The sequence below is a fragment of the Culex quinquefasciatus genome, chromosome 2 (assembly GCF_015732765.1).
Source record: "Culex quinquefasciatus strain JHB chromosome 2, VPISU_Cqui_1.0_pri_paternal, whole genome shotgun sequence".
Lineage (NCBI taxonomy): Eukaryota > Metazoa > Arthropoda > Insecta > Diptera > Culicidae > Culex > Culex quinquefasciatus.
This window is the reverse complement of record NC_051862.1, coordinates 139,912,055-139,929,848: the sequence shown is the minus strand read 5'-3', so window position 1 is coordinate 139,929,848 and position 17,794 is coordinate 139,912,055. Positions and strand designations below refer to the sequence as shown.

The 17,794-nt window shown below is 41.7% G+C and overlaps 1 protein-coding gene across 7 annotated transcripts in view; it reads right to left on the bottom strand.

Annotated features, from left to right (window-relative positions):
- The window catches only part of LOC6031804, a 92,446-nt gene that overhangs the window by 16,124 nt on the left and 58,528 nt on the right, over nt 1-17,794 (bottom strand). For 3 of the 7 annotated variants that reach the window (XR_005277655.1, XR_005277656.1, XR_005277657.1), the window contains 8 exons: nt 15,532-16,665; nt 14,763-15,005; nt 14,211-14,360; nt 7,606-7,759; nt 5,139-5,296; nt 4,817-4,940; nt 2,914-4,580; nt 2,297-2,362 (listed from right to left, as the gene is read on the bottom strand). Coding sequence is in view for 1 of the 7 variants with exons in the window: in XM_038256929.1 (XP_038112857.1) it covers nt 2,297-2,362; nt 4,817-4,940; nt 5,139-5,296; nt 7,606-7,759; nt 14,211-14,360; nt 14,763-15,005; nt 15,532-16,665 (2,029 nt within the window). In the remaining 6 variants the exon portion in view is untranslated. Of the gene's footprint in view, nt 1-2,296; nt 2,363-2,913; nt 4,581-4,816; nt 4,941-5,138; nt 5,297-5,368; nt 5,659-5,707; nt 5,847-7,605; nt 7,760-14,210; nt 14,361-14,762; nt 15,006-15,531; nt 16,666-17,794 lie in introns of those variants that run through there. The other 4 variants (XM_038256929.1, XR_005277658.1, XR_005277660.1 and 1 more) reach the window with 4 other exon arrangements.

Genomic DNA, 17,794 nt, shown 5'->3' with positions numbered 1-17,794 from the left:
TGTCAATTTCTCACAAAACTTTAAACTTTTTGCATGAATTGAAAGCTTAAACATTCATCTATGTTTGACTAATAAGGGTTTTTCATCAGATGAACTCTTCGAATCATGCCAAGCGTTTAAAAAAAATATTTTAAACCGGCATTTTAAAAATGTTAGGGGTAACTTGATCCCCCTTTCAACATTTTGAAGAAATTTTAAGCAAAATGTTTCTTATTCATCCAAACTTTAAATTTTTTACAGCAATTTCACATAAAACCTGTACGTTTGTGTTCAAAATATTACAAGTTTAGTATGTAAAATATTTAAAAACTTAAAATATTATTTTTTAGACCAAAATTAAGCATGTTTACAAAAGCTGGAAATTTTTGTTTACAAAACTTTTGAAAAAAGGTTCAAACTGCAGTAAGTTATGTACAACTATACTAAAGGAAACTATGTATGAAAACCCAGCCCAATTAATTAATCTAGAGGCTGATTCTAGTGACTGTAAAAATGCAGGGATCAAGTCTCCCTAATCGCGAAAAATGTGTGTAACTCAATCTAAACATTTTTTAATTTTTTTCTTTGTTTTCTACAATGAGTTTTAGTTAATTTCGCACAACTTTCTAGAAAAAAGCTAATTGTTTTACCCACATGCTGACGAGATACAGGCTTGGGAACAAGTGTCCCCGGGGATCAAGTCTCCCCACTCTCCCCTACACAAAAGTTAAAACGATTTTTCATCAAAAAAGTTGAAAAATATTTTTAAAGCTTCTGCAATCCTAATGTCCTTATCAATTTTTCAATGAGCAGTTCTCTCCGATTTCGGTCATTCGATTTTTTTTTTATTATTTTTTAATCTGACTGAAACTTTTTTGATGTCTTCGGTATGCCCAAAGAAGCCATTTTGCATCATCAGTTTGTCCATATATTTCCATACAAATTTGGCAGCTGACCATACAAAAATGATACATGAAAATTCAAAAATCTGTATCTTTTGAAGGAATTTTTGATCGATTTGGTGTCTTCGGCAAAGTTGTAGGTATGGATACCGACTACACTGGAAAAAAATGATGCACGGTAAAAAAAAAATTTGGTAATTTTTTATTTAACTTTTTGTTACTAAAACTTGATTTGCAAAAAAACACTATTTTTATTTTTTTTATTTTTAATATGTTTTAGAGGACATCAAATGCCAACTTTTCAGTAATTTCCAGGTTGTAATCTAATCAAATCTAATCTAACACAAACGCAGCCAGTCCGATGAAAGCATGCTGGAAAGTCTTGTGATTAGATTACGCCCCAAGCACTTTTCTTGTCAATATTAATAATTGCAGTACATCCGAGAACACCCGAAAATGAATTGCAAAAATTAAAGCGGCCAGCCCTACTGCGTTGTGTTTACCGCAGAGAGGATTCTGTGAACGGATCACATTTCACAGAATCTACAGGGGAGGAAGGATGCGTGGACATACCGTACCAAACGCTCCGAATCAGTTGCGGTTGGGTGTGTAAGTGTAAATTTGGCAAATAATGGGGTTCGTGGAAATGGAGAAATGGGGATTGGGAAAATGGAAGATGGAGAAGGGATAGGAATGATATTTCATTTAATCAATAGAATATAATTTATATTGGTATGGTATGGAAAAAAAAACTTTGCAAAAATCATGGAAAGATCTCACCAAAACCTGGATATCTTCAATAAGCAGCTTCAATCTTCATTTTCCTGCAACCGGAATTGGACACAGCCTAACGACACCTCCTCTGAGTTCTTGATAGTTTTCGGTCGAAGAACCGAATCAAATAGAATCTGCTTCCATTTATGGGCTGTTTAAGTGAAGGAACAGGCCCCGCAGGTTGCAAACAGCTTTTGGCTTTGCCGGAAAGGCTGGAACCATCAGGAAATCTTCACCGTTCCGCCATACGAAAAGGGTCACGGAGAGCTTCACTTTTGTCTCCAGCCACAGAAAGATTCTCTTACAGAATAAAGCCAATCGAAGAACAAATCCGAAACCGTCGTGGAATTTTGTAAAAATTGGCCAAAAGATGCCAACGAGAAATAACTTGAAAAAAAAACCCGAAGAAAACGTCAAATTTATGGCAGCGAAAAAAATTTACGTCCAAACTCGCCCATGGCTACTTCGATCTTCTTTTCAGTAATTTCCAGGTTGTGCAAAAAATCTTTGACATAGTTATGAATTTTTAATCAATACTGATTTTTTCAAAAAATCGAAATATTGGTCGCAAGAAATTCGTTTCGAGATTCTACCAAATTAAAAATTAGTACGAACTTTATAAGTATCATTAATTTACTTACATGTCGCTAGATATCTGCCCTCTTCGGTTCGAAACAATGGTATCTCAACCTGTGCGTCACTCAATTCTGAAATAGATAGAATTCACCAACAAAAAGAAACGATAGTGGGTAAGTGAAAGATCCTGTACAGTCTCTAGATCCATCGTCAACAAAATTGGAGCAATATATCGAGTATATTTGGCATGCAACAACAGATGTGTAGCGCAGTCGAAAGACAAGGCAACTCAAAACATAACACTACTGCTTAACAAGGCTTACAGTACTACTTGCTGCGAAAACTATCAATAATACATACAAGCTGTTGGAAAGATTTCACGACTTGGTTAAGCGCTGCTGGAAGAGAGGAAGGATAAACGTAAAAGAAAAAAAAAAAACAACACGTGCCACACCCGGTCAACACGGGAGGGGACCGTTCCGAGACACGCACGGGGCCAGCCACATTATTGCGATGCGATTCTGTCAATTGATACATCAAGCACAAATCGGAAGGGGGTGCGCAGAGGGGGGGATGTAGAATACATTTTTTGGGATTTTTTTTTAAGTAATATCACACTGGAAACATCAAAACGATAGACTTGAATGGGGTGAGTATGAGAGAAAGGAATCGATCTACTAACCCGTTGCACGTCCGGTGAAAATCTTTCCAACACTTGCTCTCTCTAAGCTCTCGCTCTCACTACTTGCTAAGCTATTTAAGATAAGTCTAACGGGGTTAGTCGTATAAAGTTAAAGGTATTCTGCAGGAACTGTTGTTGCTGAGATGAAATTGAGGTTACACACACTGTCGGCTAGTCATGAACACCGAATTTCACTGGATGCTGCAGGTTCTACGTCTCTCTAAGTGCTGAACGATGAACGGCGATGTGGATGAAGGGGGTTGTTTTCTAATGGATGGCCGCCGCCTCCACTAAGCTATTCTTTTTCTTACGAAATATTTTCAACAACGTGGCGGCAATGTGCATCGAGTTGGACATCAACAGATCTTTCTCCAGCGCAACGATGTTGGTTATGGCACCGGTGTAATCCTGGAAGATTTGCCACTCGCACTGGGAGAGGCTGCGCGTATTGCTCATCCGGACGGATTGCTGGTTATCGGAGGAAGTTAGGAGGTACAGTCCACGAACCTGGGAGAGATGGCGCAGGTTTTCCTTTTCCTTGTTAAGGTGGGGGAGCTCCAGGGTGAGCGTGATTTTGAGTCCGGTGCCGAGATAGGAAGGTCGCGACGTTAGATATCCAAGGAAGTAGCTGTGCTTGAACTGAATTTTGTCCTCGAGGAAGTTCATGGCGCGACCAATTTTGGAATATGCGATTCCGATGTCCGCTGGATTTTTCGAGCTCGTACAGCACATTACTCGCAGGTGCTCCTGTGCGTTGATCCACGCTACTAGATCTTGGTTGTGACTGACGTAGACTCCTCGGCCGTACGGCCAGTACCGGCCGTTGAGTGCGATGGATTCCGCCGTTTGGTATGGATCTGAATGGTCCAACATGGGAATCAACAGTCCGCTAGTAGCGAGAATCGTTCGTATCTCGGATTGGCTCTCGAGAATTTCGTTCATTGTGTAGTACGTCCCCAGCTCTTCCTCGCCTATGGCGTTGGCAAATAGCATCGACAAAATCTTGGACGTTAGAATACGTTCTGCCCGCTCCAGTTGTGCTATGCTGAGGTTCAGCGGAAACTCAAAAGCGTCCAAGTTCCGACAGCACTCGACAACCGCTCCGGTGATGAACCGCCCGGAAGTGTCCAGATTCAGCTGGATCTCGTTGGGATTCTCACGGAGAACGTTACCGTTACTCTCGTGCGTTTCATTTTGAGTTTCGGTCATCACATACCGTGGGAAGAATTGCATCGGCGGATGTGGGTCAAAATTCGGCTGCACTTCCATGCAGTGCATATCCTGGATCAACGGGACAAGAAACTCTTGAAATACCACAAACACATCGTAGTCTGGTATCACGACTCCCGCGTTTAAATCTTCATCGATTTTCCGCTCCTTGGTCACCTTCTTCATCGCAGGCCAAATCACATCGAACAGATTGTGATCAAGCTTAGTTTGCCGTTTCTTGATTGTATCGAAAACACTCCTCTTCAGGAATCGCGCCAAATAGGAAGTAACCAGCACTCGCAACGAGGAAGCACTGCCGGGGACACTATTGCTCGGAAGGGTTACCGTCTTCAGCAGGTCGGCGACCGGTTCGTGGATAATCTTAAAGCAACGCTCCAGCGTCGTCAGCGTGTCCACATCGTCCAACTCCCGGCGGGCACTGTGCAGATCGTCGGGCACTTTGGTAGCATATGGGAACGAAAAACGCGACATGAGTCCGGGATTCGCAATTTCTAGACCTGCTTACGTCGCTTTTCTGCTGGGAAAAAAATATCAAAAAACAAACCAACAAAAAGCAAACCCAACAACTTCTTGCAGAGGAAAAATCTCGAACCCAAAAACACGTGAAATCAGTGGACAGTGGACAACATTCACAGCGAGTAACGGGTGTGAGGAAAACTGAGCATGTTCTCACCTTGATCGTTGAGCATGTCATCGGCGAGATCCTCTTCGGCGCCATAGTCCTGCAGTAGCTGACGGTGAGACAGTAGATCCTTGGTTTCGTCGTGGTTCAGGTAATACTCGGCTGGATGATTCAACTGTTGAAACACGAATGAAATCGAAAAGTTGTGGAAAAAAAGTTCACCATTCGTATGAAATCGATCGATAACCGAGTGTGTGGTGCAGCATTACTCCCATGAATTATTCACGTTCCAATAAGCGATGATAGACAAATGGGTTGCTTTCCTTCAAATTTTCAGTCACAGCACACATGTAAAATCTTGGTTAAAACTCACATTATCCTCCGCCTTTGGATTTGCCCCCAAGTGATTCAGCAAGTTGTAGAAGTGTCCGTTGTCCTTCAACGTAGCCGCGTAGTGCATCGGAGTTCGGCCGTTGTTGTCCGTTGCGCTGGTCGTCTCTGGAAAGCGACCAGCTAAATATCTGACAATACCTGGAATTAATCACATGAAAAAAAAAATCAATGCAAGTGCCACTAATCGTTCACTATTAGAGCTAGTATCACTGTTAATATCTTCGATTGCCAACTGCTGTGGTCCGGCCATCCTGGACGACAACCGTATCCGAACAAACACGGACAGCTAGTGAAGCCCCTCGAGAGTCCTTGCAATCATCAAGCGACTCTTGTTAGCAAAGAGACAAATGACTTCGTTAGCAAACCCCCTCTCTTTTAAGTATTAGTTATCGACCTTTCAAGGTATTGGTAAATGCCCTCCCCCGGCCTATGTATCCATTAAAAAGTAATTGATTCCGGACGTCCTTGATGATCGGGAAATGTTTTCACCGTGCACGTGCCAGGTCACCACCGCCGGTGGCACAGTTTCTCGTAATGATAGTCCTATACCTCTGTTGTATCCGAGGGTGGCGGAGGCAAGGCGGGACGGATGGCAGCAAAGATTAACAAGCAACTAACTATTAATACATTTATTAAACTAGGTTTTAAGTACAGAGAATAGTTTGCACGTTGTTGCTCTTCTTGTTGTTGATGGTGGAATGACGGATGTTGTTGTTGGTTGCGCGGCAGCTCAGCTGTCAGCGCGCACGACCAGGGTGGTGCAGAACAGGTGACGCCAATCCTGGCGCGCAGTGTTGCCAAGATATGACAGCTCTCCCCTCCGTTGTGGTGAACTTCTGGTTCCGCTCATCCGATAGAAGCTTCCGTAGGATGACGTCGGTAGTACGACCGCAGGTACCGGGAACGTCCGGTGTAAGTTCGTATCCGAATTCTTGAAGGTGCCGGGCAGTCCGGCGGAAGTTGTTCTCCGAGCAGTAGCAGGTGCTGGGCACGTCCAGCGGTTGTTGCTCCTTGAGCAGTGCGAAGTTGCTGGGCACATCCAGCGCAGGTTCGCTCCACGAGCGGTTGGAGATTGGTTGGCGCAGCTGCCTCTCCGCAGAAAGAATTACCGGGCACGTCCGGCAGAAGTTGCTCCACGAGCCCTTGAAGGGTTTCGTATATCCTTCGCAGTTGCTGGGCACGTCCAGCGCAGGTTCGCTCCGTGAGCGGTTGAAGGTTAACTTCGCAAATTGCTGGGCAAGTCCAGCGCAGATTGCTCCTCGAGCGTTTGGAGATGGCGCAGCTGCCACTCCGCAGAATGCTGGGAACGTCCAGCGGAAGTTGCTCCTAGAGCAGTTGAAGGTGGCGTAGATGCCGCTTCGCAGTTGCTGGGAAGATCCAGCGTAAGTTGCTCCTAGAGCAGTTGGAGTAGGCGCAGGTGCCCCTCCGCAGATTGGTCCTGCTGACCGCACGCAAGTGTCTCTTCGAATCGTTAACGTATTGGCGCAATGTGAGAAGATCACCCCAGAGATCACATTGGACGCCGTCTTCCTCAACACGTTCAGAATCGCATCGCAGAAACTTACCAGGTACGAACTGGTCGTAACGGATGTCTGGCGTGGAAAGTAGTTTGCATTTTCCCACAGCTGCAGCATGGCCGCCGAGTTCCGCATCTTCTCGACGCGCAGAATCCGTGTCGCCCCGTAGCAGACCGCATGCTCCTTGGCGAGTTGTGTAGTTTCCCTCCGGTTTGAAGCTTGGTTTGTGCACTCGCTCGATTTGATGATTCGAAGTTCCGGGCTTGAACTTCTCGTGTCGGATGTTGTCCCGCTTGACCGCCTCCGCAACCTTGATGATCCGAAACGACACTTGCAGCCGTTTGACCCAACGATCGAATTTCGTTGCGGCCGGGTCGAAAGGTTCGAACGTTAACGTTGATGGCGCAGCAGGCGCCGCATTTTCCTCCTCCAGCACCATCGCACTTTCAGGTTCCGCAAAGTCCGTATTTCCCTTGCGAATCCACTACCTCGTCGCCAACTGTTGTATCCGAGGGTGGCGGAGGCAAGGCGGGACGGATGGCAGCAAAGATTAACAAGCAACTAACTATTAATACATTTATTAAACTAGGTTTTAAGTACAGAGAATAGTTTGCACGTTGTTGCTCTTCTTGTTGTTGATGGTGGAATGACGGATGTTGTTGTTGGTTGCGCGGCAGCTCAGCTGTCAGCGCGCACGACCAGGGTGGTGCAGAACAGGTGACGCCAATCCTGGCGCGCAGTGTTGCCAAGATATGACAACCTCCCCCTTCTACACGCAGTATACATGGGACAAACATAATTTTCTCACACGTCACACCGGAATGTCTCAGTTTGAAATTGATTGAAATGTAAACTCAACTCTCACTTTACATTTTGTATGAGGGGCCCCGACACACAATTACCCAGCGGCTAAAAATACGCCGCCCGTACCTGAGTGTCCGAAGATGGTGGCCACGTGCAGCGGGGTGGCACCGTGCGGCGAGATTTCGTCCCGGGCCGTGGCAAACTTCCGGCGGTCGAGCGCCGACTGCAGGTCACGCAGGCTGCCGTCGCGAGCGGCCACGTGCACGCGCCGGATTTTGTTCTGGAATGGAGTGGGTAGACAAAAATTTTAGTTTCAATTTAGTTTTTAGCTTTCAAAATTTTTATTAAAAAAGGTTGCGTTTTCCTTCCTGAAATAATTTTTAACCCTCTACTGCTCAAATTTTTTTTCCGATTTTTTTTTATGTTTCCAGTGTTCAGGAGGTCATTTTGAGCACCTTTTGTTCTACGAAAAACTTTACTTCTCTTGTTTTATGTTTTTCATGTTTAATTTTTAGTATTTTAAATTGCATTTATCTTGTTTAGTTTATGTTTGTTTTTGGTAGAATTTGGCCAATTATACCACCTCCTATCATTACATTTTGCCTGTCTAATTTTTTCATGCTTTTAAGTCACTTTTTCAAAAAAAATCTTGTTTTTCACATTTTCCGCTACAAAATGGCACCATTATCATTTAAATTGTTCAAAAATACGTAGAGGCATAGTCTGGGGCGCTACAAAAATTACTGCATACTTCGTTTTACTAAAAATATAGGAAATATTAGTAAGAGGGCTAATTGCAAAAAAAAACTAAACAAAATCGAGGAAAAATCACCTAAATGTGCTAATAACTTCTAAACATGTTCAACAATGTTTCACGAAAAATCACCGTTTTTAACTCTACATCAAAGCATTTTAGGGAATTAACACACAAATCAAAAAAGGAAAATAAATCGGCAAAAAAAATATTTGGGAATTTTAAAATCAAATAGAAATCGGGATTTTTCTCAATCATGGATGGCTCGAGATGGTCGATTTTTCAGAACATGATTTTTCGGTTGCTTTAAGGTCCCAAAAACAACTCCCCAAAATGGTTGCGTCCACACTTTGCGCATTGCATTTCAATTTTGTATGGGAATTAATATAAAAAATCTCTTTTTTACATTTTGATTTTTATCATTTTTATTTTCCAACACAATAGCGTTAAAATTGAGAAAATTACCTAAAACTTTCCCGAAGAAAGTACACTCAACCCCCGGTGGTTGGTCACTTTTTCGTTTGACACTTTTTTAGTTTTTAGGGGAAATATACCTATTAGGGTGGGTACGTTTTTCAAAAAGTTCTCGGATCAAGTTTTAGTATGGTTCCCCTTGTAGGGCATGCCCATAGGGACTTTCATGCCAAATATCAGCTCATTTGGTTGTAAACTGGCTGCGCGCATCGAGGTTAAAGTTTACATGGGAATTACTATGGGAAATTGGAACTTTTTGTTCATACGCTCTTACAGGCCTGGGGAAATCAAGCGCCAACTTCTGGTATGGTCAGGCCTATGGAGAATGGTCTGGAGAACACTTTTCCCGAAGAGTGCATATGGATTCGTTGTCCCTAGACCTGGCGCATCGGCAAACAATCCGATGTCTCCGGAAACAACGGTTTTCCCTTAAAAAGCATCAAATTTTCCTTAGCATGCTATGAAAGCTTGATTAACACCGCGACGCCATATGTCAGACAGCTACCACGTGGGTGAGAAACGGCTGGAATATTTAATTGCAAACCTTTTTTAACTAGAAAATTATCATTTCGAGTAATCTCTGCATAGCGAATTTGTATTTTTTTTGCAAATATTTCAACCACGTGGTAGCTGCCTGACGTATGGCGTCGCGATGTTCATCAAGCTTTCATAGCATGCTAAGGAAAATTTGATGCTTTTTGAGGGAAAACCGTTGTTTCCGGAGACATCGGATTGTTTGCCGATGCGTTAGGTCTAGGGACAACGAATCCATATGCTCTCTTCGGGAAAAGTGTTCTCCAGACCATTCCCCATAGGCCTGACCATACCAGAAGTTGGCGCGTGATTTTCCCAGGCCTGTAGGGGCGTATGAACAAAAAGTTCCAATTTCCCATAGTAATTCCCATGTAAACTTTAACCTCAATGCGCGCAGCCAGTTTACAACCAAATGAGCTGATATTTGGCATGAAAGTCCCTATGGGCATGCCCTACAAGGGGAACCATACTAAAACTTGATCCGAGAACTTTTTGAAAAACGTACCCACCCTAATACCTATGTTAAGCCTAATAAGCGGTCGTGTTTGAATGATGCTGGATAATCTGGAGTGTACCTTGAAATTTACTAAAATCAAGTATTGTCGCCGCGGCACTAAACCGAATTGAGCAAGTTTAACTCTCGCGACGATTTTCTGTCGCGAAATATCTGTCAAGCATGTTTAAGTGATTTTGAATCAGTGTGTTTGCTTTTTTTGTTTTGACGGCTTTGGATGATGAGAAAAACGTGGCTGATCTTTTCTGGTCTGCCAAGGAAATGGAATGCTTTAGATTAAATTATTGTTTCAAATCTTGATTTTTAGTTCTACTACCACTAGAACTGTTTTATTTGGGGTAATTTATGAAGTTCAGTCAGTTTCCAGCTCCAGGAAAAGACGCAAAAGGGAAAAAGTCTTGGTTAAGTTGCTGATTACAGATCGATTACCGTCTGAATAAAACAAAAATAAGTGGCCTCATTGTCGAGGGACCTCAATCCGGTCCGTTGTGTCCTCTCACCGGGAGAGTTTTGCCGATGCGGGATGTTGCGGGTGTCGATTGAATAAGCTCTATAGCGTCAAAATGGGAAGACCCAGCCACCAATTTGAAAATCAAAAGCGCCGTAATTGTACTCTCCAAGCTAGACATCATGAAATGGTCCATCCGGATGATCGAATCCACGCTCACAGAACGATTTCCGGTAGATTTTCGTGATCGATTCCATGCTCCGTGTAAGACGCGGCGCGAGTCTTGTCGCAGCTCAACTGGCGACATTTCAGTTTGGTGCCGCGGCGAAATTTTGTTTTGGTTTCGCGTGTGACATTTGAGGTACACTCAGAAAAGAAACAACAGAAAATTGCTTCGCGAGATGAAAAACACTCGCGCTGTTATTTCGATTTATTTCAAAAACCACAATACACCAACGAGTAGAGCAACTTTTTGTGAACATTTCTGTTTATTTTCACTTTTCCTAAAAGTTATTCTATTCCTTTTACAATCATTTGAAAAAAAATATTTCCAAAATGTATTCTAATTAAACGAAAATGCATTGGGCTACGCCCATTTTTCTATTTTCGGCGCTCTTTTGGGTCTGCTTAGTGCTGCCAAAATTGATGAAATTTTAAGCGAACACTCACGAAAAGTAGCATTTATAGAGAAAATTTTCCTGGCATCGCTGGCTCACTCCAACAGGCGCTGCTGGTGGTGTTGGTGGCCACCCTCTGTTCTTTATTTGCCTTCGCTTCTCGCTCGGTTTTCTTCGGCATTCGAATGGCATGGGTCGTCAAAGTTCAAACGTCAAAAGACTTGGCGCGGTTGTTTTTTTGATGGCGCCTGCTAATTGTTTACATGTTTCGGGATTGTTTTTCAAGTGAGTGACCAACTAATTTTCAAAAGGACGTGTTGCCGGTAGTTGGAAGCAATTTCATATCTTGAGCGCTTTGAAAACGTTAGCGCAAGTGAAAAGAAAATGGAGCACCCGCAGTCGAGCAGTTTTTGACAGTTCGCTCCATAAGACTGGTTGCAACGCGGCTCTACTTTGTTCTAGCTGTTTCATTTTTCAAATAGAACTGAAACAGACCACCCGCAACGCGGAGTTGCAGTTTTATTTTTCGAGCAGTATTTTGAAACCGGAATAAAACTGCTCGACGAGTTTGTTTCAAACGTGAGACGATTTGGAACTGGAATAGAACTCAGTTTCAAAAAAAAATCAGATATATGGAGATATCCACGTATTCTTACACACACACTATGATGCTGTGTTGATAATCATACGCACACAATTAAAAGCATTTTTTTTGAAACAACATTTAGATCAGCGCGTTGCGAGCACCGTGTTCTAGTTTCATTTCCGCCAGTTCTAAAAATTTAAAACTGCTCGCAATTTGAAACAATTATAAAACTTCGCGTTGCAACCAGTCTAAGAAATACATTGTAGAAAAAAGCAAAAACTGCTCGAATGGAAGTGCTCCATTGATGGCGACTTTCGTTAAGCAGTTAACCTTTCATCTTGCGTTTGGATGTGTATGCCACCAAAATGATGAGAAATGGTCTCGCAAAATAGAAATTATGATCAAATTTGATCTTTTTGGCCAGTACTTGTCATATATTTGCGTGCATACTCAAGGCGGTGCTGCTGCTAGTAAGTTTATAGTCTAAACAGTATTTTTGGAGCTCTAATCGAGCATCAAACTCTTCATTTGACGAAAATAGGTGTTTGATTAGAAAGGGTATATTTCCCCTACCCCGTTGGTTGGTCAAAGTCAAACTAAAAAGTGATGAACTGTCACTTTTTACACGGCGCTTATGAACACTATCAAACTCTGTGTGAAGGGGGTGTCAAACTAAAAAGTGACCCCGTTCGTTTGACAACCGTTGGTGTCAAACCATCGGGTTTTGGGGTGTATTGTGCTATCTTGCTGCTGTCAAAAGATACAGCCTGCTCAAAACTGGTCTAAAACGTGATTTCCGAGCAAAAAGTTTTAGACCAGTTTTTAGGACGCTGTTTCTTTTGACAGGAGCAAGATGGCACAATACTTTCTTCTGGAAAATTTTAGAGAGTTCTCTCAATTTTAACGCTATTGTGTTGGTTTGAAAAATTTAGTGGAAAATAAAAATGATAAGATCAAAATGTAAAAAGAGGAGGTTTTCATACGAATTCTCATACAAAATTGAAATGCAATGCGCAAAATGTGGATGCAACCAAACGCTCCCAAATTTTAGGGTGTTGTTTTGAGGTCCAAAGGCATCAAAAAACTTTTTTCTGGTTTGATTTGATAATTTTTTAAATTTTCCATCTACAGTCATCCCACATATTCGGAACACCCACAAATTCGGAACACTTTTGTGATAATTTGTCAATAGCATGCCAAAAGAATCTTTTTTGTCGACCCTACTATTTTTAGGACCTTTATTTGGACATTATCTTGCTATTTCACTAGTAAAAGTAGTTCTTTTGAAACAAAAAACTGCATTTCAAGATCATTTTATCCAGAGCAGCAAAACAACACTGCCTGTTCCATAATTGTGGGATGTTATTGTGCCTACCACAATTGTGGAACACCTGAATTTAACTGAAATTCTTTCAAAATAGTGATCAAACCATGTATAAAACATCACTAAGGTTGAGTTTAAGGTTGTTTACATCCGTAAGATAAAAGTGTTCCAAATTTGTGGATTTCAAGGGTCAAAGTTTTCCTTGAAAAACTTGATATAAAAGTTAAAATTACAGCATTCGAAAGATCGCAAGAAAAGCTTTAAAATGAAGGTAAAAGCGAATCATTAAGTTCAATTATCGATTTGATATGATTTTTTGAACATTGGCCGATCTGTAAACTGTTCCGAATATGATGGATGACTGTAAAGACTAGCTAGTCTACTGTCCAGTTGTTTTGCAATCATTAGTTTACTATAATTTTAAGTATTGACAAAATTATTTCTTGCGAAAAAAATTGCAATGCTGTAATTTCATTTAAAAAAATCTAATATTTTTAAACGCATTTTAGTAGTGGGCCAATTTTGAAGGAGGTGACATATACTTTGAACAACATTTGCAAGCGCGTTAATCAAATGAAAAAAACGAAGCTTTTTTAAAAAATACAAACAGATATAAAACATAAAAATAAATTGAATTTCAAAAATAGTTTAATTTTTGGTATTCATACTCTACTTTTTTTTAATTTCAGAACTTTCTTAATTTCATATTTTGAAGATTTTGAAATTTTCAAATTTTAAAACTTTAAAAATTCTATCGTTAAATTTTAATAAATTAATTTTTATAACCTTTGATTTAAATTATTTGAATAATTTTTATTTTTATGAATAAATGAATAAGGCCGTTGCAAACGTTTTTTAAAAATTTTAGCATTTCTAGGCACGAATGAACGCATAATTATTTAATGTAATCGTATTTGATTTTGCATGTTAAAGAGAGCATAAAACGAAACAGAACATATTTGCTCCCGGAGCGCTATGGTGCATTGGGTGACCATGTTGTAAAAAGTCACCATTTCAAAATATCGTTTGTTTTTTTTTTTTTTTTTTTTTTTTGTTCGATAGTAAACAATCCAATTAAGAACAATCCTTAGATTCAAAGCTCTACGCCGTTGATTCTATTTATTCATTAGGACAAGTGTGGCTAATTTGATCTCGCTATTCATAAAAAGGGAGCAAATGTGATGTTCACCCCAGTAGTGGAGACGGCCTAACAAAGAGGAAAATACCTTCCACAGGATTTCTTTACTTTCAACTGCAAACTTTACCATGCCTATGAGTGAATAATTAACGTAGGTAATAGGAATATCCTTAATTCGTTGCAATGCCCCTTTTTCTCAACATACAATTTATGGAATAAATAATTCACCAGCTTATTCAATACTGTGCCAAGGTTTCCTTAACCAAGCGGCACCGATTTCGCTTAAAACTGTGAGAAACTCGACCAAATGTCGACCTTAAGAAAACACAAAAAAAAACTCACCATGTAGGAAGGCACGTTATCTAGGAAGGCTTGAATTTCCGGCAGCTCGGACCGCTGCCCGAGCAGCTTTTTGCCCTCGCCGTTCAGCACGATCACGGCCAACTGCTCCATGTCGCCGGTCTCGATGACGTCCCGCACGGAGCGATCCTCCTGCAAGAAGGACCAAGGGGAACACGTTCGATCTCTTTTTGGCTTTTTATTTTTTTTTTTTTTTTTGGAAAATGAAACTTTAACTCGTTTGTTTTTTTTTTGGGATTGGCAGCTTTGGAGTGGGAATTATTTCAAAGGGATGACTATCTAAAACAAGTGTGTGATGGCTTTTGGAACCTCGTGCGCTGGCATACGTTTTCGTTCCGGAAGTAAGGAAACAGTTGTGTGCAGTTTGAGAAAAAGTTTATTTACAAAAGAACTGTTTCCGTTTGTTTGTTTGATTTTTTAATATATATTGCGAGAAGATCACACACGACACTACAAAACCATGGTTTGAAGCAGATTCCCTAAGGGTATTCTCTACTGTAGGTGAGGGTTTGGGATCTAGGCAGAAATTATTACATTGGGCGAGTCTAGACCGTCGCCGGATGGTTGAGCACTGTGCAGTTGGCCTCCATCCGGTTCACCCAGGACGGTTCCGGCAATCTCCAGTGCCGGGCTGGGAGACGCAACTTTGTCTTCGGGTTCGTCGTCGTCGTTGGCGTCGGCGGGGGGCTCAACAGGTTCTTCTGCCTTGACCTCGTTTTGAGCCGGCTCGTCGTTTTTATTGGTGTCGGAGGGCGCTCTGTCCTCGGCGGGTCCAGCCTAAACGATAACGATTAGTTGGCATTTAAAGCGGGGAATGGCAAATAGGAGAAAAGAAAAATAGGATAATTAGACACAACCTTTCGAGTAAAAGCTTAATCGAGGCTAGAGATGTTAGCAATTGATAAGACAGACAAAAATGCTTCATATTATATTTGAACATTGAACAAACACAGATACAAACACAGTTGCTTTAATGCTGCTTTCTAGGTTATGTTCGGGTTGCGTTTCAATTCTTCCAAAAAAGTTCATTACTACGTTAATATACACAAAAAGTAGGTTATAGTTGCTTCTAAAGCCAGAACTAGAGATCAATACTTTCAGTGGTCAATGCTTCTAAAATGGGGATATACTAGAGAGGATATATGTACGTGTGTAGGTATGCTTTGCTAGTCAAAAAACAATGGACAACATTGATTGCTGATAGGACACTCTAAAAATAGATCGATAGATAATCAAGTTCACTGCATAGTTCAAAAATCTTTCAAGTTGGTGAAACTGAAGCCATAGATTATAGACTTTATACCTCATTGCTACTCTTGTAATGAATTATTTCAACATCGGCTTGATTTGAGTCATCGTTCGAGTCGCTCTTGTCATCGCCATCGTCAGCGACGTCTCGGCGGCTCTTCTGCGAGGTGCCGGATTTGGCCGACCTTTGCTGCTTGCGGTCCACTCCCGAAGAGGCCGAGCCATTGCGAACCGTCGAGGAGGTCGATTGAGCTCTAGATGTGGCCGATAGTTCACGGCCACTAACGACACTTGACGGTGGTTTAGTTCCGGTTGATTGGTTGTCATGTTCTACGGACTGATCGTCCTGATTGTTATTCGTTTCAATGACAGAAATGGCTGATCCATTTCGGCTTTCAAAGCCATTCGACATAGTCTTTGCAGAGTGTGGAATCGTTTTCTTAGATGCTGCCGAGTTGATCTTTACCGTCGATTGCTCAGAGTTACTGCTGCTCACCGGTCTTGATTTGGCAGAATTATTTGCCGAGGTGCTCAAATTATCTCCAACAGCAGATGATACTCTGCTCCCACCTGATGCAGCCGAGTTTCCATTCCTATCAACAGAATGATTCGAAATCGTTACGGTTGACGGTCGTGAACCTTTTCCAACCAGCGTCGCCGCCGAAGAGTTGCGAGTTTCTGTCTTACTTTGCGCTGAAATCTCTCTGTTGCCCATCGAACCGTTCTCAACCTCTTCGTCCGGCTTGTTCAGGCTGTCTTGATCAATCTCTTCCTCATCTCCACCGTTCTCACCCAAAGCATTACTCTCCAGACTATCGTTCGTGAGCTCTCCATTCGCTTCAAACTTCCCATCAACATCCACGCCATTTGCCATCCCATCACCTCCATCTCCCCCTCTAACGCTCTTGGCGCTTGTAATCGCACCCTTGACCAACTCATCCACAACCGTGTCAACTCCAGCAACTTCGTGATTTCCATCAACATCAACATCAACTTCCTTTTTCCCATCGTCATCAACCTCGCCGGTTTCCATTCCATCGACCACCTGCTCACTCTCGCCAGTTTCAATGTTTTGCTCAGTTTGCTCATTTTCAGCAGCAGCAGCAGCAGCATCATCAGCCGTGACGACTTTACCGTCGTCGTCGTCGCCGCCACCACCGTCCCTGTCTCCTGTAGCTTCAGTTTCAGCCTGGAAATGTAAACAAATTGGACACATTTTTTCCCAGTGATTCTCAACGCGGCGCAGTGTGGGGTTTGCAGAGTGATTAACAGATTGTTTTTAGATTATTTTTTTTTCTCGCTGAAAGAAACTTTGTTTAGAACACGTTTTTTGCTACAACAGATAGGGTCAGTTACTCTACTACCATTGTAATGTACAGGTTTAGTATGTGGTAAGGGTGCAGATTGCTAAACAAATAGAAACGTTTGAATGTACAGGATGGAAACGAAAGGTCGAAATGGAAGGTAGAGTTTGGGAAGCATGGAAACAAACAAATCTCATTAGAAAACGAAAACCCTCAAAATTTTAGTGAACTTTTCTCACCAACGAAAGTGAGAAACAAGTCCCGATCTTCCAAAAGAACGTCAATTAGTAAACGATTATTTTGTGAATTTCAATGTTTTGTTTTAAACATTGCTCATAAAAAAAAATGACATTTTCGTCGTTTCATGTTTCACCTAAAAAGTAAACAATGAAATCTAAATTCTGGCAGGTAATCCCGATATTGGTATTTTAGCAATTCGCGTCTTTTAATTACAAACATTTTAGTACCGAAAATGTATATCACTAAAATTGTGCTATCTTGCTTCTGTCAAAAGATAGGGGGATGGCGTCGCTATTTTTAGACCACATTTTCCACTTTTTCTCATCGAAACCGACTACTTTATCGACTTCATTTTGCTGGGCGAGATAGGACGCCGTCTATTTTTAGACGATGACTCAGCACTTTTACACTCTTGCGCTTAAAAAAACCAGGTGGCAGCACGATGTAACGCCACGTCCCTATACAACTCAGCATGAGCATGAGAGACCACCCATGGTTGCCCCTCCGGTGCTGAACAGAACCGTAATATCCTTTCAGTACGACCGATCATAGGCTTCAACGATCTAGTGATGTTTCTCTTATCAACAGCATGTATGATTGCGTTGAAAAGAGTATACACTAGAGTGTAACAAAAATGACTTTTTGGCGGGCATTCAGGGGTTTGTTCAGGTGGGCATACTGAGCCTAAATTCCCTTCAATTTTAAATGGGATTTAACCCGTGAAAAAAGATTTTTTCAAAAATGTCACTTTTTGAGGCATATTGATTAGTGCGC